Source organism: Homalodisca vitripennis, chromosome 2 (assembly GCF_021130785.1).
Source record: "Homalodisca vitripennis isolate AUS2020 chromosome 2, UT_GWSS_2.1, whole genome shotgun sequence".
In the NCBI taxonomy this organism is placed as follows: domain Eukaryota; kingdom Metazoa; phylum Arthropoda; class Insecta; order Hemiptera; family Cicadellidae; genus Homalodisca; species Homalodisca vitripennis.
In genome coordinates this window covers 56728848-56756159 of record NC_060208.1, presented here as the reverse complement: position 1 = coordinate 56756159, position 27312 = coordinate 56728848, and the positions used below count along the sequence as shown (strand labels likewise).

Here is a 27312-nt window from a genome sequence, read left to right as displayed (position 1 = left end):
TTAAAATTTTCCTTTTTAAACGAATTGATGCCAGTACAATTCTCAAAGTTTCTGTAAATAAAGAATGTTTTGACTTTGACGTTGCTGCCTGATTTTATTACTCATATTCATACTGTAAAAAATAACATACTTATCTTAAGCTGTTTTCCTTGTGTTACCATAAAATTAGCCAACATTCCTATTTTTAATCTCAATGATGAGATTTACAAGTCTTCTTGAAGTAATAAAACATCTTTTTATCTTCAAAAAAGTTATGTTAACGAGAAATGATTCTATAATTTTAAACGATTAACCGTACCTACAACCTATTGCACCTATGCTGAAGACAATAATAATTTAATTAACATTTTCCTCCTCCTTTCTTCTATTCTTGTTTATAAGTGACATCCTAGCTGTAGAAACCTCTATTATTATAAAATAACCATTTGCTATGAGGATTTATAAAACAACAACTATGCACTTCATTTTCTTTATTTCTACATTTTCTTACAATCACACAATCATATGTTTACTAACTTTATACCCGGCAAGTTTAACAAACTTAGATACAAACATTATATTTACATACCGTTTTAAACATAATAAGCTTGGATAACAATAAATAATCTTAATCTAACAAAATTAAAATATAGTTCTAGTTTCAAGACTAAAAAGTTTTCAAACTGAAAATATATTAAACTAATCATTTTCTAAAAATGTTTTTTAAAGACTTCTTTAAGAATATTTCACAAATAACCTTAAATTGCTTAAAAACCTCGAGTAGCCAAGGGAAACTAATTAGGAACAATGATTCTAAATGAATAAAAAAAATATTATGTAAATTTAACTAGTTTTTAAATTAATAATAACTAATACACTATATTTTTAATGAGTTCAACTTAATATTAATTTACTGTTAATAAGCCTAACAATAAATCAAAATGTTTTCAGTATTAAAATGAATGCTATCCTTATAAACAGAAAAATTTGAATACAAAATTCAACAAAAAATATTCAATCTTACCTTACTATAACATGCAATACATAATATGTACAAAAATAAATACACTGATTAAAAGTGTCTCTAAACAACAATGATTCAACAAATAAAAACTTAAATAAAATTAACAGTTTTACATTATAATTTATTTATTATTTTTGTGATTGAAATGAACTAATCTTTAATGTTTTGGATAATAGAATTTAAAATATGGATTTCATACTACTCTCAATTAGTATAATTTAATTTCTATTATTCGAATACAATTTTTATATTTATTATTTTAATGTTAAATATTGAAAATCATATTTATTTATCTTTGATTTGAGAAGTACAACACAAACGGTTTAGGTCAACTAAAACCTGGTTTGCTCACAGAGAAAACAACTGTTAGTACATTTCCTTAATTTTTCCATATTAAGTTGTTTATTTATATGTGTTTTTAATATCTTTAGCTAAAATTGTAATAAATCACTCAACAAAGTGAAATCTTTAATTAATCAATTAATTAACTTCTAATTAGTGTAAGAATCTATCAAAAACAGACAAAATCTCAACAGATTCCTACTTAAAAGATGACTAGCATTTACTATTCAAAATATTAACTAGTACAAAGTTGTTTCTACCAAATAAGTTAATAGATTTGATATTGACGCAAAACAATATAACCAGTTCTCTTATCCTTAAGCTTTGCCTAAATACATTGCAGCAGGAACTTAATTTAAAAACACCAATTTTACATTGTTATATTTTTGAATTGTAACAATTACAGTATATATATTAAAATATAACCTTTTAACTCCAACACAAAAAATAAAATCTGCAACCTTTTTAGATCAAATAAATGATCATTACATAAAACAAAAATATTGTGTTGTAAAATGTAAAGCCCAACCTTTTTTATGTGAATTCATTTGGTACATTTTAATTATAAACTCTGGCTGTCCAACTGGTTTGAAAATTTCATTTCCGGTCAGATCAACCTCACAGCCATTTTGTGTCACCTGAATTGGCAATAGATGTTTCCACTAGCTCATAGCAGGTATACAAATAAACACATATAATCCACAAGGTAATGCAATTTACCTGTTACTTTTCGTCACGAAAATACTTCAGGTATTTCATTTTTAGTCCGCTTTGACTTCCCATTCAGTTTTGGTTCGCTACCACTTTCGCTATTTCGTTTCTTACGTTGTTCAGTCTTGACTTTATGCCCTTCGGAACTTTCGCTGTTCCTTTTCCTTCGACCTGATTCCGTCCCACTCTCCGTGTCTGAGCTGAACGAAGAGTCCTTCCGATGTCTCGGAGGAGCCTTGAGTCTTTGGGGACTCTCGAGGTCAGAGCCACCACTCATGGATGATTCCCGTCGTCTGGAGCGCCCCTTACCTTGTGGGGTTGTGCCATCTCCTTCCAGTGCCTCCATAATCTGCTTGAACTTGCTCGCCCAAGCTCGTGTCTGCCTTTCCACCACCTCTGAATTCCTGCAAACATGTTGAGTGTTATAGGGAACAAGAAAATACAAAAAAGTGATCGAGATAGACTCAAAAGAAGTAGAAGAGACAACTCGATTTAATAATTAAGGATAATTTCTAATACTGAATAGACATCACAAATATAATCAACATTGGAATAAATTAAAGAGTTAATGTAGGCCTACAAATAAAAAAATAAAATAGTGAACATTACTAAATCAACTATCAGTATATGAAGAAACAACACTGCAATCACACACTAACCTACTTTAAATTTAATGACAGATTAACATTTTTATGACTAAATTTTTATTCAGGATTAACCCCTACGTATCCCTAAAATGACATGAGTACAGATGTGGAACCACTCAATCCTCACAAAAGATCAAAACTAAAATACAAAGTTAATTAACTTTTTTACTGCCTGTATAAGCTGTTAGCGGAATATATCATGATATCTCAGAATATACTGAGCATTATATTAATGTTAGTTCTATAAAATCAAAATGCGTGAGAGTGCTTCTTTGGTGTTTTAGTGTGATACAATGTGCAGTGTGACTCATCAGTGATCATAACATCCAGCAGCAGTCACAACTCAATCTTGGTTTGTTTTATCAGTCCGAGTGTACTCTTAATGGTCCAGCTGTTGCTATAAATGAAAATACTTAGCCACTATGCACACACTTTGTTTGTAAACTGATACTCTGCTATTATTGATCGTTTTGTGATGTTATCTACTTTGAAATATAACTTCATTCGTATTTATATATAGTATTTAAAATTATACTATTATGTCTTCAATTTTAGTAAGAATTTTTGCAAACAAAGTTTGAATTGTGCAAGTCAAGCAATTTCCATTAATCATGCATGTCAAGTAATATCCAAACTGGAATCAATGTAAAAATTTTTTATTGTATTGATGTCCTATTTCTGTTTCGATGTACATTTGCAAATTATCCATTGGACAGATCCACTTCACATTTTCTTTCCTCGGAGTTTCTCTTTCCCATTACAAAATGGCTGATTCCATGAATCAAAATGAAAGACATATTCAAACGCGGATTAAATTGCAGAACATAGAGTCTAATGTATGCATCAATCCATTTATTTGCAATGGATACAACTAACTGAAATGAAATTGAAAAAATCAAAAGACAACTTGTTACAAAATAAACACAACATATTTAAGGAAATTAGCTACTTTTAATTTTTGTATTGAAGTTTGAACCCATCTTCATCATGCAAAGAGCACAATATAACAGCTTTTTACTAAACAGATCAAATGAGTTTGATAAAAATTACTGCTGGTTTAAAAACGTTATTGTATGTAAGTATTACAAAATTTAAAAATCTAGATCTACTAAACTTACTTAGTCAACTTTTAAAACCTATGTGTGCCTCCATCTCAAAGGTGATCCTCCACTTGTTAAACTTAACCTGAAATGACAAAACTAAACTAATGTTTAAGAACTGACCTATCTATGAATTCTGAGTCTGGAGGAAGAACCAGCTCCCAGCCCTTGTTACGCCTGAGCCTCGCCACCTGCGAGAGTAGTGTCTTGAGTTCCTCAGGAGGCAGGCGCACTGTAGCAGCTACTTGCTTGCGTTCTAACACCTTCCCCTCGGACAGTTGGTACAGCTACAAACAGTGTTACAAGCATATCAATACTAAACTAGCACAATTACTCTATTTTTTAACGAACTCTAGCTGTTAAAAGTTTATAAAGTTTTAAATAAACATTTTATTGTTAGTCTCTATGAAATAAGTTTGTTTTGTAAACAACTCATATGTATAAAAAGAAAAATGTAGGGTTTATGATATATTTTTATTAATTTACAATGTAAGAAAAAATTCAAATTTTTGCCTCATGACAAATAACAAAAGTTATGATTTTATTAAAATTTAATACTGTCAGTAAAAATCTTTCCAGTGACAGTTAATATAAAATAGAATACAGCAAACTGTTCTCCTTTCCCAAAAAGAAAAAAACTTAATTACTATGTACCTAAGAATTAGACAACATGTATGTATAATGGACAAATATACATGAACGTATTTCTAAAAAGCAGTTACACAATTTGTAGCTATTGCCGATAGAACATACAAAAACAGTAATTGGACAAATTCATCTCCTACACAACTACCCTAAACATTGTGTGCATTTTAAGAAATTATGCATAGATGTTAAAATTTTTTTGGCGAGCCATATTAAAATTAGGGTTGGAATATGTTCAAGTTCCCTATCCATATAACATCCACAAAGACTTGAACCAAACTTCCCCATTTTCATTGCATCATATTATTACAGAGTCTATGAGTATACATAAATAATATGTCACTACAAAACCACTTTTGAGAAGACCAATATAAAATATTTTATAAAGTACCATGAATGAATTTAAAAAAAAGACCAAACAATTCTTTAAAGGGGACAGTCTAAAAATGAAAACAATTACTAAATGAATATACAGATAATCACAAAGTATTTTACTATCTAAATAGGAAATATATATATATATATATATATATATATATATATATATATATATATATATATATATATATATATATAAGAAAATATATGACAATACTCAAAATTAATCAAAAATACTTTAATGTCAATTTTGTTGAAAATGACTAAAAATTCTGGTTTGAATAAATTATGTTCAAACTGAATAAAAATTCTGTTACAAATCTAATGAAAAATCTTTACTCTATGAAGTTAATCTTTACATATTCTTTATCTTTAATTGACATTTTCCCAACAACAACTAAATATAAATTGTAAAATTTTTCAAAATAAGAATAGGCCTAAATGTTAATCAGAGACTTTAAGAATGTCCATGTAAAATTTCAGTACAATCGGTCTAGTGGTTTTTACGTGAATTCAATTGAGTATAATACACACAAACCTACAGACCATCATTAGATCGTTATACAATAATATAGATATATAATCTCCTAGCAGACTTTTTACTCACGATGTAGTCACGTGCACGACACATGATCTCTCCAGGCACACCATTATGTTCACTGATAGACTCCTTGTTGTAGAGACACTCAGAGCGGACCACCCAGTTGCCCTGAACTAGAACTGCCACCTGCTGCACACAGCGCAGCAACTTGACTCGGTCTGCTTGCCCAGCCAGCAGTCCTGCCAGCTGTTCGAATGTAATGATTTTCACTGAAACAACATTTAAAATAAGTATCTACAACTTATTTATTCTTTGTGTCCACGTAATTTCAAACCTGGACTCTAACTTTTTCTTGCCACAAAGTTGTAATTCAAGATTAATTAATTTAGTATATACATACATACATCATATACTTTATAAAACTTTTAACTTTCCACATGGCTCTTTAATATGTGGAAATAATAAGTTCAAGACTTTTGAACTGCATTAGGCTTCATAGCAGTTCAAGAACTGTCACTCAACCATTGTATCAAATTAAAGGGCACCATACTTATGGCACTGAAATTCTACCAAACATATGTAAAATCTGCTCAGTACGTAGGCCTAACTGCCATTAACTCATCCAATAATAGCCTACGCATGAGTTGCCACTGAAAAGTCATTAAAACATATTCAAAGACAAACCTTTCATCTGCTAGTCTCAATATCACTTCTTTCAACAACTGTTTTATAACCAACATGATACCCAATCAGACTAACCAATTCCAGTTGGAATTGGAATGTCTGAGGAGATGTGAGTTAGCCTACCAATGGGGTAACAAAATCTAGACAGCCACATAACCTTAATATGAAATCTGTAGATATAATTATGTATGATAATATAGTTTAGTGTAAAAAGTAGGCTCAGTGAAAGTTTACAATTGTTTCTGTAATTCATTATCTCTTTCTTTCTGAAATTTGGCAACACTGGATACTTCAAACTGAATATGTTTGTGTTTGAGCACAGTGAGCATGAAATATCCCATTTAGTATGTTATTTATATTTTTTCTATGTAAAAAAAAATAGAACATCTTCCAGAAAGAAAAAAAATTGTATTATATACATTTACAAGTGACAATCAATGAAAATATGCTTATGTTGAACACAATACTACAACTTGGAACTCACCTTCCTTCAATATGGCCAACACGATGTCAGGCAGTGGCAAGTTGCTCAGGGCTGTCAGGGAAGTGACATGTGAGGGCATGCTGGGTAGTAACCAGGTGGGATCTTGCTGTACTGGCACCAAGTTATCCATATACTGGCGGGCCGTCAGGCACATTGCTCCCAACTGGTCTGACAGTTCCACCGATGTTAACTTAGCCTTCTCCCTCTGTTGCGAAACACAACCAGGTCAAGTGTCAGTGTCAATGGAATAAATGATCCCAGAAATTATTATCTTCAGGAAATATTAACAGATACAACAAGCAAAGAAATTCATATTAACATATGTACTACATCTTACTTTCGTTAGTGGTTTGTCTGTCTGTCCATGTTTTTTTCTTCTTTTTAGTATAGGTATGCTTAATTAACAATAGTTAGAATTAACTGAGACATTATTTTTTTTACATAGTAACAGAGACATTTATTTTTGTACTCAGTCCATTAACTAATATATTGAGTCCTTCTCCGAAGTCTAATGGTTATAGTCTCGGTTCTCTAACTAAGAGATCACGGGTTCAAATCCCGGAGAGGGCCAATAATGTATAGACATGAAAACAGTGTGTGTACTGTGAAAATAAACCAGTGTACATCGAAACCGTCATAGCTAAAGCTGAGGCTTAAAAAACCTAATACATTAGTAATTCTTTTATTTTTCAATCGATTTAAACAAATAGGATACCATTAGATTTGTTATTACATTTCGAAAAAAATATTACTCTAACAAAATTGTTATACTGGTTTCAAAAACCTTTAAATGCAACAATTTTGAAATAGAAAATAATATTATTTATTCAATACTTTGTTAATAGTATATTGATTAGTTTGAAATAAATGCCAAGTTTTAAGTTATTCACATTAACCATTTTAAAATTAAAAACACATGGATAGACAGACAGAAAACCAAGCGAGGTACGATGTGTATATATAAAACATACATACATATAATGACTTGCCGATGACATGTATAAATAATGGAATAAAAAATAAAATTGTTTGTTTTTATTTACTTATTTATACATGTCAACGGCAAGTCATTGTACCTACAACACACAACAAAGGAGGTGGTTTATACAACATCAAGCAATCCTTATTCTGTATAAAAGACATTATTATTCACAACTTTTTCTTTCCACTGATTGGTAAAAATTTATCAAAATCATAGACAGGGAAAAAGTATTATTCATACTACTAACTACTGGTACATACACACCATTAATGTTGTTAGGACTGGACAAGATTTTTATAAACTCCAAGACAACTTTCCCTGTTTAGCCTCATGAGCCAATCTAATCTTATCTTTCATGACTTTATATCATTTTAATCAAAAGTTTTGTTGATACAAGTTGATCAAAGCTTAATTATACCCAGAAAATAATCATATTATAAATGAAAACAAGTTGTAAATTAACGGAGGTTTGTTACCTCGGACTGTCTTGAATTAGGTAGATGGTACTTGGTCTGATACCACTTCTCCTCAGCACTTCTCTTGCTCAAGTAGTTGTACGACTGTTCACGTGCTCTCTTCACGCGATCGCTCTCTTGTCGCGCAAATTTCACTGTCACTTGTTTCTCGCTTTCTTCTTCTTCTCCCCCCGAAACGTCTGCCAACATAATTTGTTTTCACTATATACCATTTTTACAAAACTGTTTATACTTCTAATGTTTTGTATTTTCCTCCAAACACAGAAGAAGATTTATTTTGGTAAAAGGAACTGATAGTGGCAATATGTTTGTCTAGGGGCAAATCAGACCACAAGTAATTTGAAAGAGCTGTTTTACACAAATTTTCAAAGCAAAATTGTTGATAAGGTATGTGAACATTAAAGTTAAGTGTAAATTAATTTGATAAAAAGCAACAACTTTTACTAGTACTTTAAGAAGAGCCTAAGTAGTACTTACAAAACAGCAAAAAGTAGGTATTAAAATGTGTGTGTGTGTGTGTGTGTGTGTGTGTGTGTGTGTGTGTGTGTGTGTGTGTGTGTGTGTGTGTGTGTGTGTGTGCTTATTTCTTGAGACAATGTTCAATGTCTGTAAGTAAAAAATAACAAAAAACCAAACCACTTGAATAAGACAGCTAAAGAATTAATTTCCCTTTCTAATACTTTAATTTAAAAATTTGTCTCCTCAAGCAGTTTTTTCAGCTGCCTAAGAAAATATGCAGTAGACTCATGGCAATGCATGTAAATAAAAAAAGAACTGCAAGCAGAATATGATGCACAAATATACGATAATTTGTTAATTACGTTATCTATTTCGTTTTTTAAATACAAAGTACGTCAAAAACACATTTTAGTGAATTGTAATTTGCGTACTGAGTATCAGCAGTCATCCACAAATAGACACAGCAGACTCGTGGAGATGCACCAAAATACACATTCAAAAGATACTAACTGCAACTAATATATTTACAAAAGGAAGATATTTTGTTAATTAAGTTATCTATTTACAGTTGTATAACACAAAGTAGAGAAAAAATGTGTTTCAGCAATCAAGAAATTGTTACTGCTGATCAGCCAATAACTAATAATGTGGCGATTTATTTGCAGACTGGATTATTGAATCCCCTTGACCGATTCTTGAATCTGAATTTTTGTTGATGGTTTGGTTGATCTAACATTTGACTTCAACATGTCACTACTTTTAACCTAGGCAATGAAAGGTACTTGTACCTTTAAACACGACATTTTCAACAGAAGGAAGAACAAATTTAGTGACAACAAAATTTAATAAATTTGAGAGATATTTGAAAACTCCCTTACTCTTACCAAGTTTTACAGTTAACAAAATTCTTTTACTGCTCTACCATGAGCATAGAATCCCTGAAATTCTGTATATTTGTAAAATAGAAACATTTGAATATAAATCTAAACATAAGTTTTCTTTAAACAAATGGATTAGAAGTTATAATCAAAACTATGACATAAGTCTGAATATTTTGAGGATTTTACCCTCCTCCAAAATTCCACAGCTTACTAAGAGTCTAAAACTTTGAAGAACTACCCAGATTACCCAAATACAACATACCTTACTATTGTCAACACACGGGTAGTGTTGTGAAATAATTTTGGTCACCACCCCCATCCTGTCAAAATTCTTTAAGGAAACAAACCAGAGGACCTACCTTCACCCATCTCCTTGGCCTCTTCCTTTGCTCTCTTATCCGTCACGTCCAAGTGGGGAAAGGTTGGCTGAACACTCATAATACCCTTGAGAGGCACAATGAACATTTGCCTATTCTTGAGTGTGGCCAAGGCGCATGAGCTTGTGTCAGTTACTACTCGCGTCGACTGCAGTGTCCGCTTGTCCATTAAGGAACTGTAACATCAATCTAACTAAACAGTGGGTTCCACGTCATGTTTTTCATTCAAAGTAATAAATCTTAATTGAGCTACTTTTTGCTTACCCTTTTTTTTGATGACATTGGTACAGCGGTGTATTGCTCCTCTTTTCTGTTAGTATGTAAAATTAAAACAGGGTGACCACTTAAAACCCCTTTACAAATTCCTGGAGTTGTCACAGTTGAAAATTTCTATTCTCTAATCCATTAATTTTAAAAAAAATCTTGACAACCTGACAATTGGACTCTCCAAAACCGCAAAATTAAAAAATTCCAATTACTTTTTGAACACGCCTCATTTACGTCATGTAAGTTTCCTGCTGCTACTTTGGTATTTGTGCAGATTGCTTGACAGTTTTTTTAAAGCTGGTATTTTGAGACTAGTTAAACTATTTCCTTTATTTTAGCGCAACGTCGTCTTATTAACAGAAGTAAGTAACTATAGAAAATAATGGTACCGTGACTCAAAATATTTAAATGACATTCAAAACACCTGACATCACCAACGAACTAGGTATGTTTTGCAAACTACAGTTTTAAATTATGATGTGTTTTTATGTTTGTGTAACTAGAACTATGTGTGTTTTTAAGTTTTTGTATGTGCTTTTATTTTAATGTCATTGACTCTGCAGAGGAAATAAATGTTTTAAATCTTTCTTTAACTTGACTGATGATATTCTATTATTTTCTATAAAAGAAGAATTCAACGTTTATGAAACATTATACATAAAAAAACATAAAGATTAAATAGTAAACAATGATTTTGAACCGATTTAAAATTAAACCTTCCTTTAAAATATAACTAAATTCTTTTTGACCCAAACTTTTATACATATATTAATATTAATGTATTTTATTTACTTTTCATTATACATGTCTTGTATTAAGCTTTATGCAGCTGATAATTGTTTTCAATTGTAAAATATTTATACTATTTTATATTGTTGATTCACACCTGACGATGGCATCTAAGATGTCAAAAGGCCTCGTGTGAAAATTAAAATGATTGGACAATTGTTAGTTTTCTTTTTTTGAAAATAGTTTTTCCAATAAGAAGAGATCCTCCTTCAATGAATTGACTGATGATGTTTCAACATAAAAATTGGTCTTGTGCTAGACATGAATCAGATGAAATAACAAAGAAAACTAGGAATGTTAACATGTTACTTTTTTATCATACTTATAAACTATGAATTTTTAAGTAAAATAATAAAACAAGGATGTAGACAGATGCAAAACCAAGTAGGACACAAGTCTATACACAGGGTGGCCACTCAAAACCTCTTTTCAAATTCCCAGTTTTTTCCCAGTCGAAAATTTCTGATTATCTTGTCTATTTTCAAACCAAATAGACAACTATAGTACTGTATTTAACCGTTACGTCAAGTGCAACGATGACGTCTTATCGTCACTAGCAGTATTTGCAAGAAATTCCAGAAAGCTGCGGTGCTCTAGCATTTCATCGCTAGCGATATTTGAGAAATTCGGTGACGCTATTTTCTCATCGCTATCACCTATTTAAAGCTCCCTAGTTTTTATCTCTATGGCTTTCAATGTGTCAACATAACATTTTGTATACCTAATTACTTTCCTTTCTGTGAAGTTTAGAAAATACATTATAATATTCGGAAATACAAAGATAACAAATAAATACCAACACAGCGCTACCGTGGGGCAGACTGCAGCCCAGTATTGCACGTCAGAGGTCTGGCGGTGGACAAACTTTCGGTACGAGACAATGATTTCGCCGGTAAATAAGGTCAGTTCAGTACAATCAACAAATAAATCAAATACTTTCATCTGAACTCTACTTAATTAATTAAGTAGTTCCTGGTTATTCCGGGAGTCAAGACAAAGTCTGTTCACACACGACAGTGGTCTCGGCAATGTTTATAATTGAAATTTTAATAGCAGACACTGGTCTCTAGTTCTTGTAACAAACTGTCCGGCACTGGTTGTGGCAGTGCTTGCGAGACCTCTTGTGCCCATTTAGACAAGCAATGTTTAGTTGGACACAAAACTTGCACCATTTTTTGCTGGTGTAAACGCAGTTCAGTAGAGATTTAGATTTGACCGTGATATAAAAACATAACATCACGGGGGGGGGGGGGGCTTGCCACGGCACAGGAGTAGACTTAACCAAGATAAACTCACTACACTACACTATAACCTTAGATTAACCAGCATCAGATGTAGCTCACGAACATTTGTCGATCTTCATTCACAATTTCAAGAGCCACGTCGCGTAAAATACAATGTTTCGTGATTAATTAGTTCTTGATTCAAGAAGCTGTCAAATTATATCTTGATTTTATATATTCATGGAGAAAGAAAAATTATTTTAAAAATTTTTACCGGTTCTCAGAAGAATTTCCGGCTTATTCCCGTTTTCCCGGTCAGGTGGCCACCCTGATACAGTAACTTTTGTACTTATTTCACTGTAAGTAATCATCTTCTGAAGATTGGTACAATGTCTCAAAGCACCCTGAATGAGGAATTACAGCTAATTTTTATAACATTTAGTAAATTATTTCATTTCATGGTACTAAGCACATACCTTTTGAAAAATTTTTCACTATCCGGTCGGTTTTTTCCCGCCATCCACGTTGATTGCGATCTGTTCTCCATGGCTGGTGTCATAGTTGGGGTTTTCTGTATCGACTGACAGCTCCATCAATAATTCTTGATGATCAGGCTTAAAACAGCACTGAAACAACATAATGGAATCTTACATATGAAATAAATCTGGGCATAATTAAAACATGTTAAAATAAAGATGAAGAGTAATAAGTTATGTAAGTTACTGAAAATGCAGGCTCCACAGTCACAACTATATAATATATTAGCAAATATTGTTCATATTAGTGCACAACTTATTAATAATATTTTCTCAAAAATAATCTGGAATCACAAGTGCAGAGAGGGTATCAATTAATATAAAAAGAATATTTAACCCTTTTAGTGCTACAGCATCTACGTCGTAGACACAGCGTATTTTTATATATATTGGTTCAGTTTATTCAAGTTACTGGCTGCAAACGATGACAGTTCATCCAAAAGCCATAGAGTAATGATATTTTGTATATTTGATTACTGATGACTAGCTGTTTATACGTCTTTGACGTGAAATAAAAAGAAGGTCAGGTCGGATGTTTGGCCTACGTTGCAAGCGAACTGACGCTGTGCTTTGTTTACTCTGTTTTATCTTATTTTATCCATTACATTGTGTTATAATTGTGAAATACTACTTCATTAGTATTCCAAATCATTGCATTACTTCATTTTTCATTTTTGTTTTCCGTGTGTATTATATTTTACTAAGTTACAAACTATATCTAATAAGAACATTGCGAGTTATGATGAGTTTACTTCACCTTTTTTTATAGTTTTATTACTGTAAAGTGTTAACTGTGCTTGAATTTCTTCTTTTATAAATAATAATAAAGTTAGTAAAGTATTTATGCTAATAATAGTAAGTGTATTACTTTTTCTCTTGAGCGTTTCAAACATTACATGTAGTGCAAAATTTGGCGCGGACAACATATTATATATTTGTCATCCACACTTCTTATTTATTTTTTAAAAATAAAATAAAATATATGGAATTTGGTTAGTTTTTAGTTTCTCTTTCTGATGGTAGCATCAGAAAAATAATATAAAATTGTTTACATATTAAAATTGTATGCCAAAGTGAATAAAAAATTATGAAAAAAATTTACATTATAAAGAAAATTTTTTTATAACAATTCAAATATGTACAAATGTATTTTTTTGTATTTATTTCTGTTTATTGGTTATTTATCTTCAATACAAAAAAAGTAACAAGATATGACCTCAAATAAGGAAATAGTAAGGAATTTACTAAAACTCTGCATTTATGCACTAAAATGCTTACCACTCTTGGGTATGGCAATGCGCCAGACCCCTTAGCACTAAAAGGGTTAATGAAATTATAAAGAACATTCCTAAATCAATTTTTAAAATTCCCTATATACCATTACTTTAACCATTTAAAATATTAAGCTAAAAAATCTTATTGTAATACAAACCTGTAAAATAAATTATAAATCCATTAACTTGGAAAATTAAATGAGTTAATAAGCCAACATCAAAATTGCAGGATAGAATCAGACAAGGTTAAACACATATTAAGTTAATTCAAATGTGTAACGACTTTAATGCTCTTCGTTATCATGTGAATTTACATCAATTTGATCAATTTATATCTGTAAATATAATAAAACTTTGAATTGCTCACTTAAAATAATAAACATAAACTGTTGTTAAAAAAATACATATTACAAAACCGCTAATTGTTCTTTATTGGGATTTGAATAGGACAATATCATCTGATTAGATTATGGCTCAAGAATAAGGCTGTCACTTCAAGATGGTCATTGGTGGACAGCACAAACGCACAACAAAAGTGGGCCAAGACTGAGTCTCAAAGACTCTTACTCATTCATCTTACTATGAGCTTGAAACACTGATCTGGCTGTGGTTCTAAGTTTTTGACAGACTAGTTAATTCAACTGCTCTGTTTTTATTTGTGAGATATAATCTAAACCAACACATTGCCATGTCCTGGGTGCCGAAATTGTATAGCTTTACCAAGATCATGTTGTGGCACAAGCAATCAGAGCATTTACTCACGTCCATAAAAAATCTCTTTATACGTCTCCACTATCATATATCACAATCATTTCAACATATCTACCAAAAATGAGAGTGGACTTACCCTTTACAACTACATGCTATCTATTAGTAAGAGGTTGTTGATAATCAGGTGTTATAGGCTTCTCAAGTACTATCTTCTAAAGAATCTTACGAGATCATGGGGATTAACAAGATCAACCTGTATTTACCTGTTTCATATTGAGTAATTTCTTGTGGAGAGGTCTTTAGTTTGTCACCCTCAACAAGCAACAACTCGACAGGGGTTATCTTCTAAAGAATCTTACGAGATCATGGGGATTAACAAGATCAGCCTGTATTTACCTTTTTCATATTGAGCAACTTCTTGTGGAGAGGTCTTTAGTTTATGTCACCCTCAGCAAGTGACAACTGGACAGGGGATTATCTTATTAAGAATCTTACAACATCATGGAGATTGAAAACATCAGCCTGTAATTATCTGTATTATATTGACTAACTTCTTTCGGAGAGGTCTTTAGTTTCTGTAATACTCAACAAGCAACAGCTGGACATTAAGAATCTTATGACATCGGGGGGGATTAACAAAATCAACCTGTAATTACCTGTTTCATATTAACTTTGCGGAGAGGTCTTTAGTTTCTGTCACCCTCAGCAAGCAAAAGCTGGACAACACGAAGCAAGAATGATAAAAGTTCATGCTTAGCAACTCATTTATTGTACTTGCAAGTTCTCCAATTGTAACTGTATTCAAGATGTACATTGTATGCTCCACAATGATGTTAAGTTGTTTGAGCTTGGGATATCATGTAATAATGGAATTGTTATCATTAATATTTATCTTACTCTTTGCTACTGTACTGCAGTCTGTTGAAGTAATTATCTATGTATGTAGGATAGCATACTTGTGACGGCCCATTAAGAAAGCCCCTGACCATTTGACACTGTGAGGTCAATATTATTATTGACCAGTGAAGTACTACAGTATTTATATTGTAGTATTACCAACCAACGATTCTGCATTGTTCCTAACAGTAAAATGTAAGTGCTATTACTTACAAAATATCTACCGTCACCTAAATTATTAAAAGGAAATAAGGAACAGTGATTATTATATATTTATTTAGTAAGATATCAGTCCAAGTGATAGTTGCTCGGAATATTCTAGTTGATCTCAACTGAGTTGTTAAGCGGAAGTAGCCCGATACCCGTGGCAGCTTTAGCTGCAGCTGGCTGAGGAATTTGCTGATTCTGCTGACTCCAGCCTGTGTCTGGCCAAGTTGTGTCGTTTCTAGACTCTGTTACGCCCAAGTAAATCGTTTGGGAGCAGCACCGTACGGAGTCTAGTCCGCCATTTTAATAAAAATTTGTAGCGAAAAAGTATGTGCGTGGAGTGAGTTGATCGCCGGTACTCGAACGTAACGCGTCGCTCCGTGTTTGCCCTTCCCTCTAAAATCTAAATTTTTTTTACCTACTGTTTCGCTGATGAATGATTAATATATTTTAAAAGTACAGTTTAGGGAATGTGAATAGTATCGTAATAATTATTAATGTGAAAGATTAAATTAAAATCAGATTTTTGCGGCCAACTAGTTTTCTGATTATCTAATTCCCAAGTCCCGTCTCGTCCGTTACATACTATCCTTCCATTAATCTGGAAGATTTTTAGTGTTTACAGACAGGATTTCTGAAGTTTTTTGGTCATCACTGTTATATTATCCTTTCCTTATAAAAAATTAATTCACCACTATCAGAACTCTATTAAATAACAATGGTTTGTACATAACATGTTAAGTCTGGGTTTAGTGAAAAAAATTATTGATCTGATCATGTTGTTAAGTCTTCATAACAGTGTATAATATTTACACTAATACATTATTAATTTTAGTTAGTATTTATTTACGACTCATCCCCACTAAATTATTATATAAATTTACTTTATTTTCACTGGCCAGATAGAGATAGTCTATCTCCTGTCAGTGAACCATATCTTAATTTATTTCTTTACTTCTTACGTTGTTGATTTAAGTCTATCAACAAGATTTCCATCTGCAAAGGCTTCCTGGAAATTCAAATAATTACTGTGACAGCTCATTGGATGGCTGGAACATCTTCAAAACAGTGACTTTTCAGGCTACTCATGGAACAGGAATTCTGCTGAGCTTTTTGGTAGCTGCAGTAACGCTGCAACCCCTATTTGTGGCATGTAGGTGGTGTGTCGGAGCAAGACAGTAGCATAGTGGTGTAGCTTCCAGTGATAAGCAATTTTCATTTGACAGTTCTGCGTAGGCGTGCAAGGACATTTTAGAAAAAACATTAGCAACTTGGTTGAGGTCATCAACAGTAATATTGTTTTCAAATGGCTGTCAGAGTCCATTAGATTACTACATTCATGGTATTTTCATCCACACCACTTAAAGTATGTCCAGACCACTCCAATTTTTCAAAGGTCTCCCATACATCATTAAACTCATTAAAAACTACGAAAAAAAAACAACTCTTTCAAGACAGAGTGTCAGAATCATTGTATGATTCTCTCTGTTCAGTGATGAGGTTCAAAGTTTATCATTCAATTGGAAACCAATCTAAAACCAAATTTTATCAGGAAAAAAAGTATTGAACTTTAGTACTTCATATATTAAAAGAATTTCAATTACCATATTAAAAGAAAGCTACAAGTCTGCTAAGTCTGTTCCTCTTAAATTTATTATTTGTTGACAAATACCTCAAAAACTGTTCCCAAATATATCCTATGATATGTGACTTTGAAGATCTAACCCATTTAGAATTGAATAGCGAAAGTAGAGTTGCAATCATAAAAAAGTACTATGTCATGTCAATATTTCAAATCCTCCTCTGCTAATTTCTCCTCCATTTTAGAAGTTTTTAGTTGGTAAACCTTCAATTCAGAAAATTCAGAAGTAATTCCAGTTATACTGGTTAATCCTTCCCTCACTTACCCTGATGATATTGTCATTCTCCGGGGGTAGGGCAGCAGGCCGGGTTGGATGCTGGATCAAGTAAAGCTGATCTTCTAGTGTATGTGCAAGGAACACAGGCATCTGAACAAAAAAAAGGAGTTGCAAACTACTTAGTTTAAAAAATGAAAAGACAATGAATAAGATATCCAAAAATAAAAATTTAAATATAATACAAGAAAAAATTATTCTCATTAAATTTATTTAAATAGCAAAAAAAAACTGCAATTTCCAATGACAGACCAATTAGTGTGCTTTCTTCCTTTGCTAAGGTGTTTGGAATAATCATTCTGGTAAGACTTAAACAATACCTCAACTTTAATGAACTCTTCACTGCAACTCAGTTTGGTTTCAGAGGTATTCAACTTCTAGTGCTGTATGCCATGGAACCCATTTTCAGAGCTTTAGATGGGTCGCAGTGTGTTGGTGCGATATACTGTAATTTATCCAAGGCTTTCAATTGTGTCAACCATTCCGTTTTTTTGGTCAAAATGGAAAGATTCGAAAGACTTGAACAGTGCAGCTCTCTCACTTCTCTCCTCATACCTCTCTGAAAAGGAAGCCGGCAGTTTGACTAACAAATAAAGGACAATTTCAAGGAGGACTTCAAGGCTCCATATGCCTCCTTTCTATATATATATATATATATATATATATATATATATATATATATATATATATATATATATGAACTTCTTTCCAATATGAATTTAGACATTGTTTGTTATGCAGATGACACAACTGCTCTGTCTTCATATCATGATTTTCACAGCCTAGAAATTATCATGAGTCAGTTATATGTTGGCTCGAGTAGACGGTTTAAGCCAAATGGTCTTCACTTGAATAAAAATAAAACTAAAACAATGATTTTCCTCGCCACGTTTCCCTAATGTAGCGAGTTTCAGCGTAAGTGGTATCAGCCAACAAGGTTCTTCCCCTCTTCTTGGTGCTGTTTTGAATGATAAATCAACTGTCAACATATTGATACCTGATACCCTATGCACAAAGCTGTCTTCAATTACTTTCGCTTTTCCAGTATTAATGCTCTTAGTTGGTAAAGAACATGTCCTTCAAATTTACTATGCTTATCTGTACAGTAGGTTAAAATATATTATTACATTCTGGGGGTTATCTAGTAAAATTGTAAGAGTACCTAATAACAGAGGGCTGTTCTTATTATGTCAGGATCTGATTATTGTGCTCAGAGTAAGCCTTTTTTCAGTAGCTGAATCTCCTCACTCTTCCAAGTTTTAACTTTCTTTAATAATAATTACCATCTTTTTTTGCAGAAAATACAATCATTAGTACAATACTCGTCATAAGAGTGACATGGTCTACCTGATCTGCAGATTGACTGATTCTTGAAAAGGGCATGCACTATTCAGCTCTGTGACACTGTAATGTGCTTCCACCTGAAACTCCTATCCAGCTCAAAACATTTTCTAAAAGAAGTTAAAACCATGTTGCTACAGAGATGTCCATATTCTGTACAAGAATTCCTGTCAGATTGTTGTGATAAGTAAATTATATTAAATAGCCTTATTTGATTGCTCTTAATTTAGTATGTGACTTATTTCATAAAACATTTTGTTATTAGCGAAATAAATTACTTCTGATTCTGAACAAAAATAAAAAAGTCCACCTTAATAATATATTTTACCAACATTTATTTTAAAACCTTTGTGCAAGTAACTAGATACTTAAATGTACTAACACACGCTGAAGATAACGAAAAAATGTCCACTGAGATAGTACTGAACAATAAAAAATAAAATTCTAAAAAGGCTCAAGGATCAAGAAAGATCGTGAGAGCTCAAAATATTACAAACCCACCAAAAGATTGTACCATAGCAAGAAGACATTAGCTACCACCATAGTTATTCATGGTGGCTACTCAAAACCTTTTTTTCGAATTCCCAGTTTTCCCTGACTTCCTGATCACAAACTTCCGATTCTCTAGTCCATTCTCAAACCAAATATAAACAACTGTAATCCTCAGTAGAGTCATCATTGATGTTAAAATTGAGTTAAAACAAAACACACATATACACAAATTAAAACACATCAACATTTTAAAATGGTTTGCAAACCATACCTAATTTGTTGATCATGTCAGGTGTTTTGAATGTCATTGAAATATTTTGAGTCACAGTACTGTTATTTTCTATAGGTACTTACTTCTGTTAATAAGACCTGACTTTACACTAAAATAAAGGAAATAGTTTAACTAGTCTCAAAATACCAGCTTTTCAAAAACTGTCAAACAATCTGCACAAAAACCAAAGTAGCAGCAGGAAACTTACATGACATGTATATGAGACGTGTTCAAAAAGTAATGGAATTTTTTAATTGGAGAATCAAATTGTCAGAATGTCAAGATTTTTTCATTAGTAAGCCTATTTATACTCCTAAAGTATAATAACATTTCCAGCTGTATTCATTGTTTACTTTTTCACTGGCAGCTGTTATGGTTAGCCGTGTTTTATGAACCCAGCAATTTATGTTTGAAACAAAAATGGATAAGAAAACTGTGTATTATATTTTGTTTAAAAACGAAATAAGGTGTAATAGAGTGTGGGAAATGTGAACAAAGGCCTATGGTGAGTCTGCTATGAGTAAAACAAGGGTAGACGAGTAGTATGAATGTTTCACAGATGGCTGTGAAAACATTGAAGATGACAAACTCTCTGGATGCCCAAGCACATCAACAACCGATGAAAACGTGAAAAAAGTGGTTATAAACAATGTATTTTAATCAGAGAAGTAGCTCTTATAACATGTGACGAAACATGAGTTTACAGATATGACGTCAAAACTAAGACTCAAATCATCCCAGTGAAGGCATTCTGGATCGCCAAGACCGAAACAGGCTCGACAAGTACAGTCAAACATGAAGATTATGCTCACTGTTTTGTTTGATTTTAATGGACCTGAAAGTTCAACGTTTATGCATGAAGCAATCCAAAAACAGTTTGGATTTGTGGCAAAACAATTCACCATGACAACACACCTACTCACATTTCATTGTTTGTTAGTGGATTTTTGCAAAAAACATTACTGTCACAATGCTGCAGCTCCATATTTTGCAGACATGCCTCGGTGTGACTTTTTTTATTTCCAAAAATAAAGAGAACTTTAAATGGTTATCATTTTACAAGTATTGAGTTTGAGAAGTGTTTTGAAGATTGGAAGAAGCGCTGACACAAGTGCATAATATCTATTGGCAACTATTTTGAAAGTGACAACATTAATGTGAACAAATAAATAAATATTTTTTGCAAAGAATGAAAATTCCTGTTACTTTTTGAACGCACCTAGTAAATTTAACCCTTACACCAAACGTAACAGCTGTTTTTGCAAGAAATGCCACGAATTTGCGGTGGCCTAGCAAATATTATCGCTACCAGTATATACGAGAAATTCTGTGACGATTCATTGCTACCACCTATTTTAAGCTTAAACACAAACCATACTCTTTACTGAGGGGTGACTAACTGATTTTAAATGAGGAAATGCCCCTTTTCAAAGAACTTTCATAAAGTTTGCATGATAAGTTTTCATTAAGAGTAAAACTAGATACGTGATCTAACTACATTTATTAATCACTCTAAAATTATATAGAGCTTTGCTGCAATGTATTGAATAATTTCTTAGGATTGTACAAAAATTATTAGATTGTGGAAAAAAAAAGAATCATGTATTTTTTATACATTCAAAGATAATTTATTACAACCAAACCATATAGATATTTTATTAACGTCATCCTGCGTTCTTGAATATAATTCATTAACTGTTGATGCACTATATACAAAAGTGCCATATCATCAGAAAATGCTATCACTTTACTATTGAAATTTATAGATAAAATTCATTAACAAAGATTAAAAACAAACTAGGCCTCAGAAATAACCCAAGAAGTATTCCAAAATATAGAATTTCTAAACAGATGTTGCCATTGCTTATTTTGACAAATTGCTGCTAACCTGTTAGGTATGTCTTAAACCAACTTAAAGAGACACCTCGAATACCAGCAGATTACAATGTATTTAGCAGCAATTACGATTAACAATATCAAAGGCTTTACTTACATCCAAATATAAACTGGCTACTTTGTTACAAGAAATATTATCCACACCATTATATATATATATATATATATATATATATATATATATATATATATATTTAATACCATTGACTATAAATCACAGTTGTTTTGAATTAGTAATATATTTTTGGAACTTATTGGTGCAATATTTGAGTTTATTTATCTTGTCTCAGCCATGTTGGTAGCTTGTGTTGAAATTTATCAACATTTACTTTATTCTTTGTACAGAGAGATCTTTTAAATTATTTAAATAACTTATCCCTAATACTTAAGGTCCTAAATAATCCAACACTCATCCATGGTTTTAACATTAGTTTTTTCTACGTTATTGGTATGTTTACTGTTAATCAAAGTGGACAATTTGAGAGACTTTAATAAGCTGCCTACACTAGACATTCCATTGCTATTATCGAACAATTCAATAACTAAAAATTTTAAACAATAAGAGTTATATAATAAATTAAGGTAACAAGAAGATACTCGTATATTACAATTTAAAAAACCATAAATTTAACAATAACATTACAAAACAAACTATGGCCTACACTTAGATATCAAAGAAATGTTACAATATTTATAACGCGCCCAGCTTGATATCAATGAGTAACCGCTTTTATGAAATGAAGGAAAGAATTCTCCCCACATGTTGAAGCCCCTTAAACAAATCTCGCCACTTGTGAGAAAAATGTCACATAGGATACTTTCCTCATATTCATCGCCATTTTCAAAGTCTCAAAATATTAATTACTTCTTGCTGTTTATTGTTTACATTAAAATTAGTACAAATAAATTGTACTAATTTAAATAGTACAATAGGTTAAATAAATTGTAATATCGAATTATTCCTTCGGATTAAAAAAATAAACCATTTGATAATTAGCAATTGAATGACGAGTGTAGACCACTTCTTAAAGTCTACCCAGCCAATTTATCATAAAACAAAGTAAATATTCAACAAATGACAAATAATTGCAAAAAAAAGAAACACCGATTACCTCCAGTCCTCTAGATTGATGGATCACTTTGGATCTAACCTAAATATAAAAGAATTTATTACTTTTTGTGCATTATGTAAGTTAGTTTGTATCCTAACCTACTAAAAGTTCTTTCTGGAAATTAAAATATACTAGACCTATTTTAAGAAACTGTTGGAAGTGATTTTACATTAACATGGCCAAAAGGTATCTGTGAAAAAATCAATTTGTTTTAGCTTATGTGGGTAGACATTAATAAGTGGCATACACTAATTAATTTGGTTGTTTTTATAGAATTGTTTGTGTTTTTATCCGAATGAATAATTCGATATTACACAGTTTATTTAACTTATCATATGATTTCAACAAATTAGTTAGAGTAGGATACGATAAGCGGGCCCGATATTTTATATTGAAATTGGCAAACGATATTACTTAATCATAACCATTGATATAATTAATCAATACTGATGAATTATTTTGAACTATTAACTTAAATAATCGGGTAGGGTCCAATAAGCGGACCCGGTTTTTTATATCGAAATTGGCAAACGATATTACTTAATCATAACCATCGATATAATCAATCGATACTGATGAATTATTTTTAACAACTTAAATAATCTATATGAACAGCTGTAAACACTTTCAAATAATACAATTAAGGTAATATTTTAAATTTCACGTAACATTGTGTATTAAAATGGCCGTCAATCTTAGGAAGCTTCACGAAATTGCTTTAAAAGACTATAAAATATGTTTTTTATGGCTTCAGGATGTTGGGTTAGTACCTAAGAATCCATTATGTGATATTTGTGGAAAGGTAACAAATGTAACTGTCAGAGGAGCTAACATGGTCGTCTTCAGATGCAAAAAAAGAAGGTAATGGTGGACACAACTTTAGTAAAAACGTTTTCGTTCTGTTTCATTTAGTTAAAGTTATGAGTTTCCCTGATTTTGGTTATGTTCATTTATTATTTGTTATCATTAAATTCACATTTTAATTTAAACATATGATTGTTATTACTTTTATATCGATTGATAGTCTATGATTCGATATGCAAATATTAGGTATCGATGATTATATTCTTCGATATAAAAAACCGGGTCCGCTTATTGGACCGTACCCAAATAATCTATATCAACAGCTGTAAACACTTTAAAATAATACACAGGTAATATTTCAAATTTGCATAAGTAATTTTGATTATTAAAAATGGCAGTCAATTTTAGAAAACTACACCACATTGCTTTGAAAGATGATAAGACATGTTTTTCGTGGCTTCAACATGTTGGACTCGTACCGAAAAACCCATTATGTGAAATTTGTGGGAAAGAAACAACTGTACCTAACTGTGAGAGGAGCAAATATGGTCGTCTTCAGTTTTCCTAATTTTGGTTATAATAATTTGTTTGATCACTGTAAATATTAAAATTCATATTTTAATTTAAAACACATGATTGTTATTGAGGACTATATTTAGGTACTTTTATATCGACTGATAGTCTAGGATTTGAGATGCGAATATTAGGTATCGTTGACTACTACATTCCTCGGTATAAAAAACCGGGTCCGCTTATCATACCCTACCCTATTAGTTATAGTAATTTAATGTAAACAATAAACAACAAGAAGTAAATAATATTTTGAAAATGGCGATGAATATGAGGAAAATATGTGAGATGTTTCTCAAAAATGACGAGATTTGTTTACATGGCTACAACATGTGGGTTTGGCTCCTGGTAACCTATAGGGAGACTTCTTTCCTCCATTTCTCAAAAGAGGTTACTCGTTGATATGAAGCTGGGCGAGTTATAAATATTGTAAGGTTTCTTTGATATCTAAGTCTAGGCCATAGTTGGTTTTGTTGTTTTGTAATGTTAGTATTAAGTTTGTCTTTAAAATTGTAATGTACGAGATTCTTCTTACAGTAATTTATTATAACTCTTATTGTGTACGATTTATACATATCGAAGTTGGATATTATATATCACCATTCGATAAAAACAACCGAATAACGAGTGTAGGCTGTTTATTAAAGTCTCCCCGCTTATGTTTCTAGGCTCAATTAATTCGCCTCTGAAGCGCTAAAGGGTAACATTAGTCCATGGTATTGTTTTAATCCTTAAAAACACTAGGCTATATAACTGTGAGGTTTTAGTGTAAAACGATCTAGGTTTGAAGGCTAATGGTATTGAAGTAAAATAACCCACATAATACTGTATATTGTATATATCATTAGGACTAAGAAGTTAAAACTTAGGCTGTTTCTACCTAATAGGAGGCTGCATTTTGTATTTGACAATCTACATAGTGAAAAATGTATAACGTGTTAAATGGGGATATGAAAAGGCACAACAAAATAATAAAGTTGTATGTTTAAACTCTGAAAATAATGTCAACGATCAACCACGTTGTAAAATGTACTAATCCAAAATAAACTCAAAATAAGCATAAATTACAATAATACCTCGGATACAACTGGATCCTCTTCATCTTCATTCATGATTAGTTTATGGAAAGAACGAGATGTTTAATTTATTAAACCATAATCAACTTTTTAATTTTTAAAATACTCATGTACTGCAAACTTAACCCCAAACACAAACAGTAACAGACATTCCAAACCAACCGTGCATTTTTTTCTGTTTTGTATTATAGTTTCAAGATTTCATCATCCAATCCAAGATGAAAGCACCAATCGACCAATCAAAAATTGGTAACGATTCCAAACATACAAACAGGGAATGAGGAACGGCAGCGAGAACTTAAAACCAGCTGTTTCAGTGTTCACCCTAATAATGGATCATTCAAACAGCAAAGAATGGATCATTCACGTATTCAAATATTTGAAATAAATCCAGTAGTTCAACAATTTAAATTACTTTCTTCCATAGTTACTAATACAATCTGCTACAAGCGCATTAAATGATGCAAAAATAAGAAAATAGAGTAATGGATTAATATAATTTTTCACAAATATTTGCGTTGTAAAAACAATATTCTACAATCACAATGGATAACTGGTCGTTCTTAAATAATATTATCGGTGAAGAAAGTACCGACAAACTAGCCAGTGACATAATATTAATGGTGAAATAATGACAGCATTGACTATCCGTATACTCTTAGTGGTTATAAAAAATTGATTTTCTTTAGAAGCAATTGGACAGATTTTGTTAATTTAGTGCAGATAGACGGACAACCAGGGTGTTGACTTTTCTACCTTGCAGGCCCGAGACAGATTAGAGACAGTACAGTTGATTCAGATGTCAGTATATTGTTGAAACACTATTTTTGTCACAAGTACTTTTCTTCTGTCTTCTGGTTGTGTCCTACCCACTTCCATTCTTCTCCGTACATCTCCCTAGTATTAAGTCGAGATGAGTACAAATTGTTGGAGATATGTTCAAAAAATGGTCTCGTCTTTATAACCGTATTTTCTTTTATTTTGCCTTTAATTTCCTTTTACAGTAAAAATATATATAGATGTTTTCGGTCTTTATAACATTCTTAAATTTGAAAATAAAAATTAGTAATGATAAAGTTATTTTTGTTCTAAACAAAGTTTTTTTTTTACTTCCAGATTTAGAGCCTTGATTATGAAGCCAAATGTACTAATGAGTAAATTAATTGGTAAAAATAAATAAGCGAACAAGAAATGGAAGAGTACTTAACGATTTTATTTTATACATAAGATAACACAAGTATTTTATTTTGAAATGTTATATATGTTTTATTCACAGATTTCTACGGCTTTTAGTTCTAAAAATTATCCAGATCATTGTAGTTGGTGATTTGGTATGTAAACCATGAGTCATGAATATTACCAAAATTATAATTGGCAAACATGTTAGCAGAAGTTACAGATTTGAAATTAACAACTACCCTATTCTTACTCTAGTTCTTCAAATGTACTTTCGTTTCATTTATCATCATCTACAATACCGTCCGTGTCCATAATGGATTGGCATCCAAAGCTATTTTCATCATCTTTCACCAGCAAGGGAAGAAAACACAACAGTATTGCACAACAGGATTGATATGCGTACATCACACCAAATAAGAGAACTTGTTCAGATTTCATAAATATAACTAGTTCATCGCACACAAGCCTGTTGTAAATAGATCTACAAGAATGTAGTTGTGTTATAAATGAGAGCTGAAAATAGAGCCATATTTTAAGTAGTTTCTTATTTGTACCCGTAGAACGTGTTAGTGTTATTAGGAAATGTGAGATGAATAGGCCATGGAATGAATGATGGTTCCATTATTAGTTTTGTTTTATATAAGCTAAAATCATATTACAAATGGCAATTAATTAATAGCTAAGTGATAAGAGAAAATTGGAGACCTACAGTTTTACACTGCTTCTAAATGACTTAGTATTCTAATTGAGGAGCAAACATTCAAAAGGTGATTTCTCACTCTGATGCAATTTTTACAGGAAACCAAAAAAACCTATAGAAACTCAGAAACACATGATTTAAACCATGATTTTTTTTTTATTTATTAGATATAGATGGACCGTAGATAATCAAACAGACATGTGGCAGATGTTAGCCTCAAGAACAAACTAGAATAAATGCATTTATAATTTTGGAATATAAACCCCCTTTTGACCGAAACTCAAGGATAAAAACACGTTTTTTGATTGAATATCAATGGGAATAAAACACTTTTTGAATGG

The 27312-nt window shown here is 31.6% G+C and overlaps 1 protein-coding gene across 1 annotated transcript; it reads right to left on the bottom strand.

Moving 5' to 3' along the window:
- Window positions 1–455: 455 nt before the first annotated feature.
- Window positions 456–25261, bottom strand: LOC124355635 (DNA-directed RNA polymerase III subunit RPC5). The gene is made up of 9 exons (XM_046806798.1): window positions 25093–25261; window positions 17522–17623; window positions 12485–12615; window positions 9693–9886; window positions 7994–8172; window positions 6536–6740; window positions 5434–5636; window positions 3927–4090; window positions 456–2460 (listed from the first exon to the last, which is right to left on the bottom strand). Exons 1-9 carry the CDS (start codon window positions 25126–25128, stop codon window positions 2079–2081), a joined length of 1596 nt encoding a protein of 531 aa, XP_046662754.1. The 5' UTR covers window positions 25129–25261; the 3' UTR covers window positions 456–2078.
- Window positions 25262–27312: the final 2051 nt, after the last annotated feature.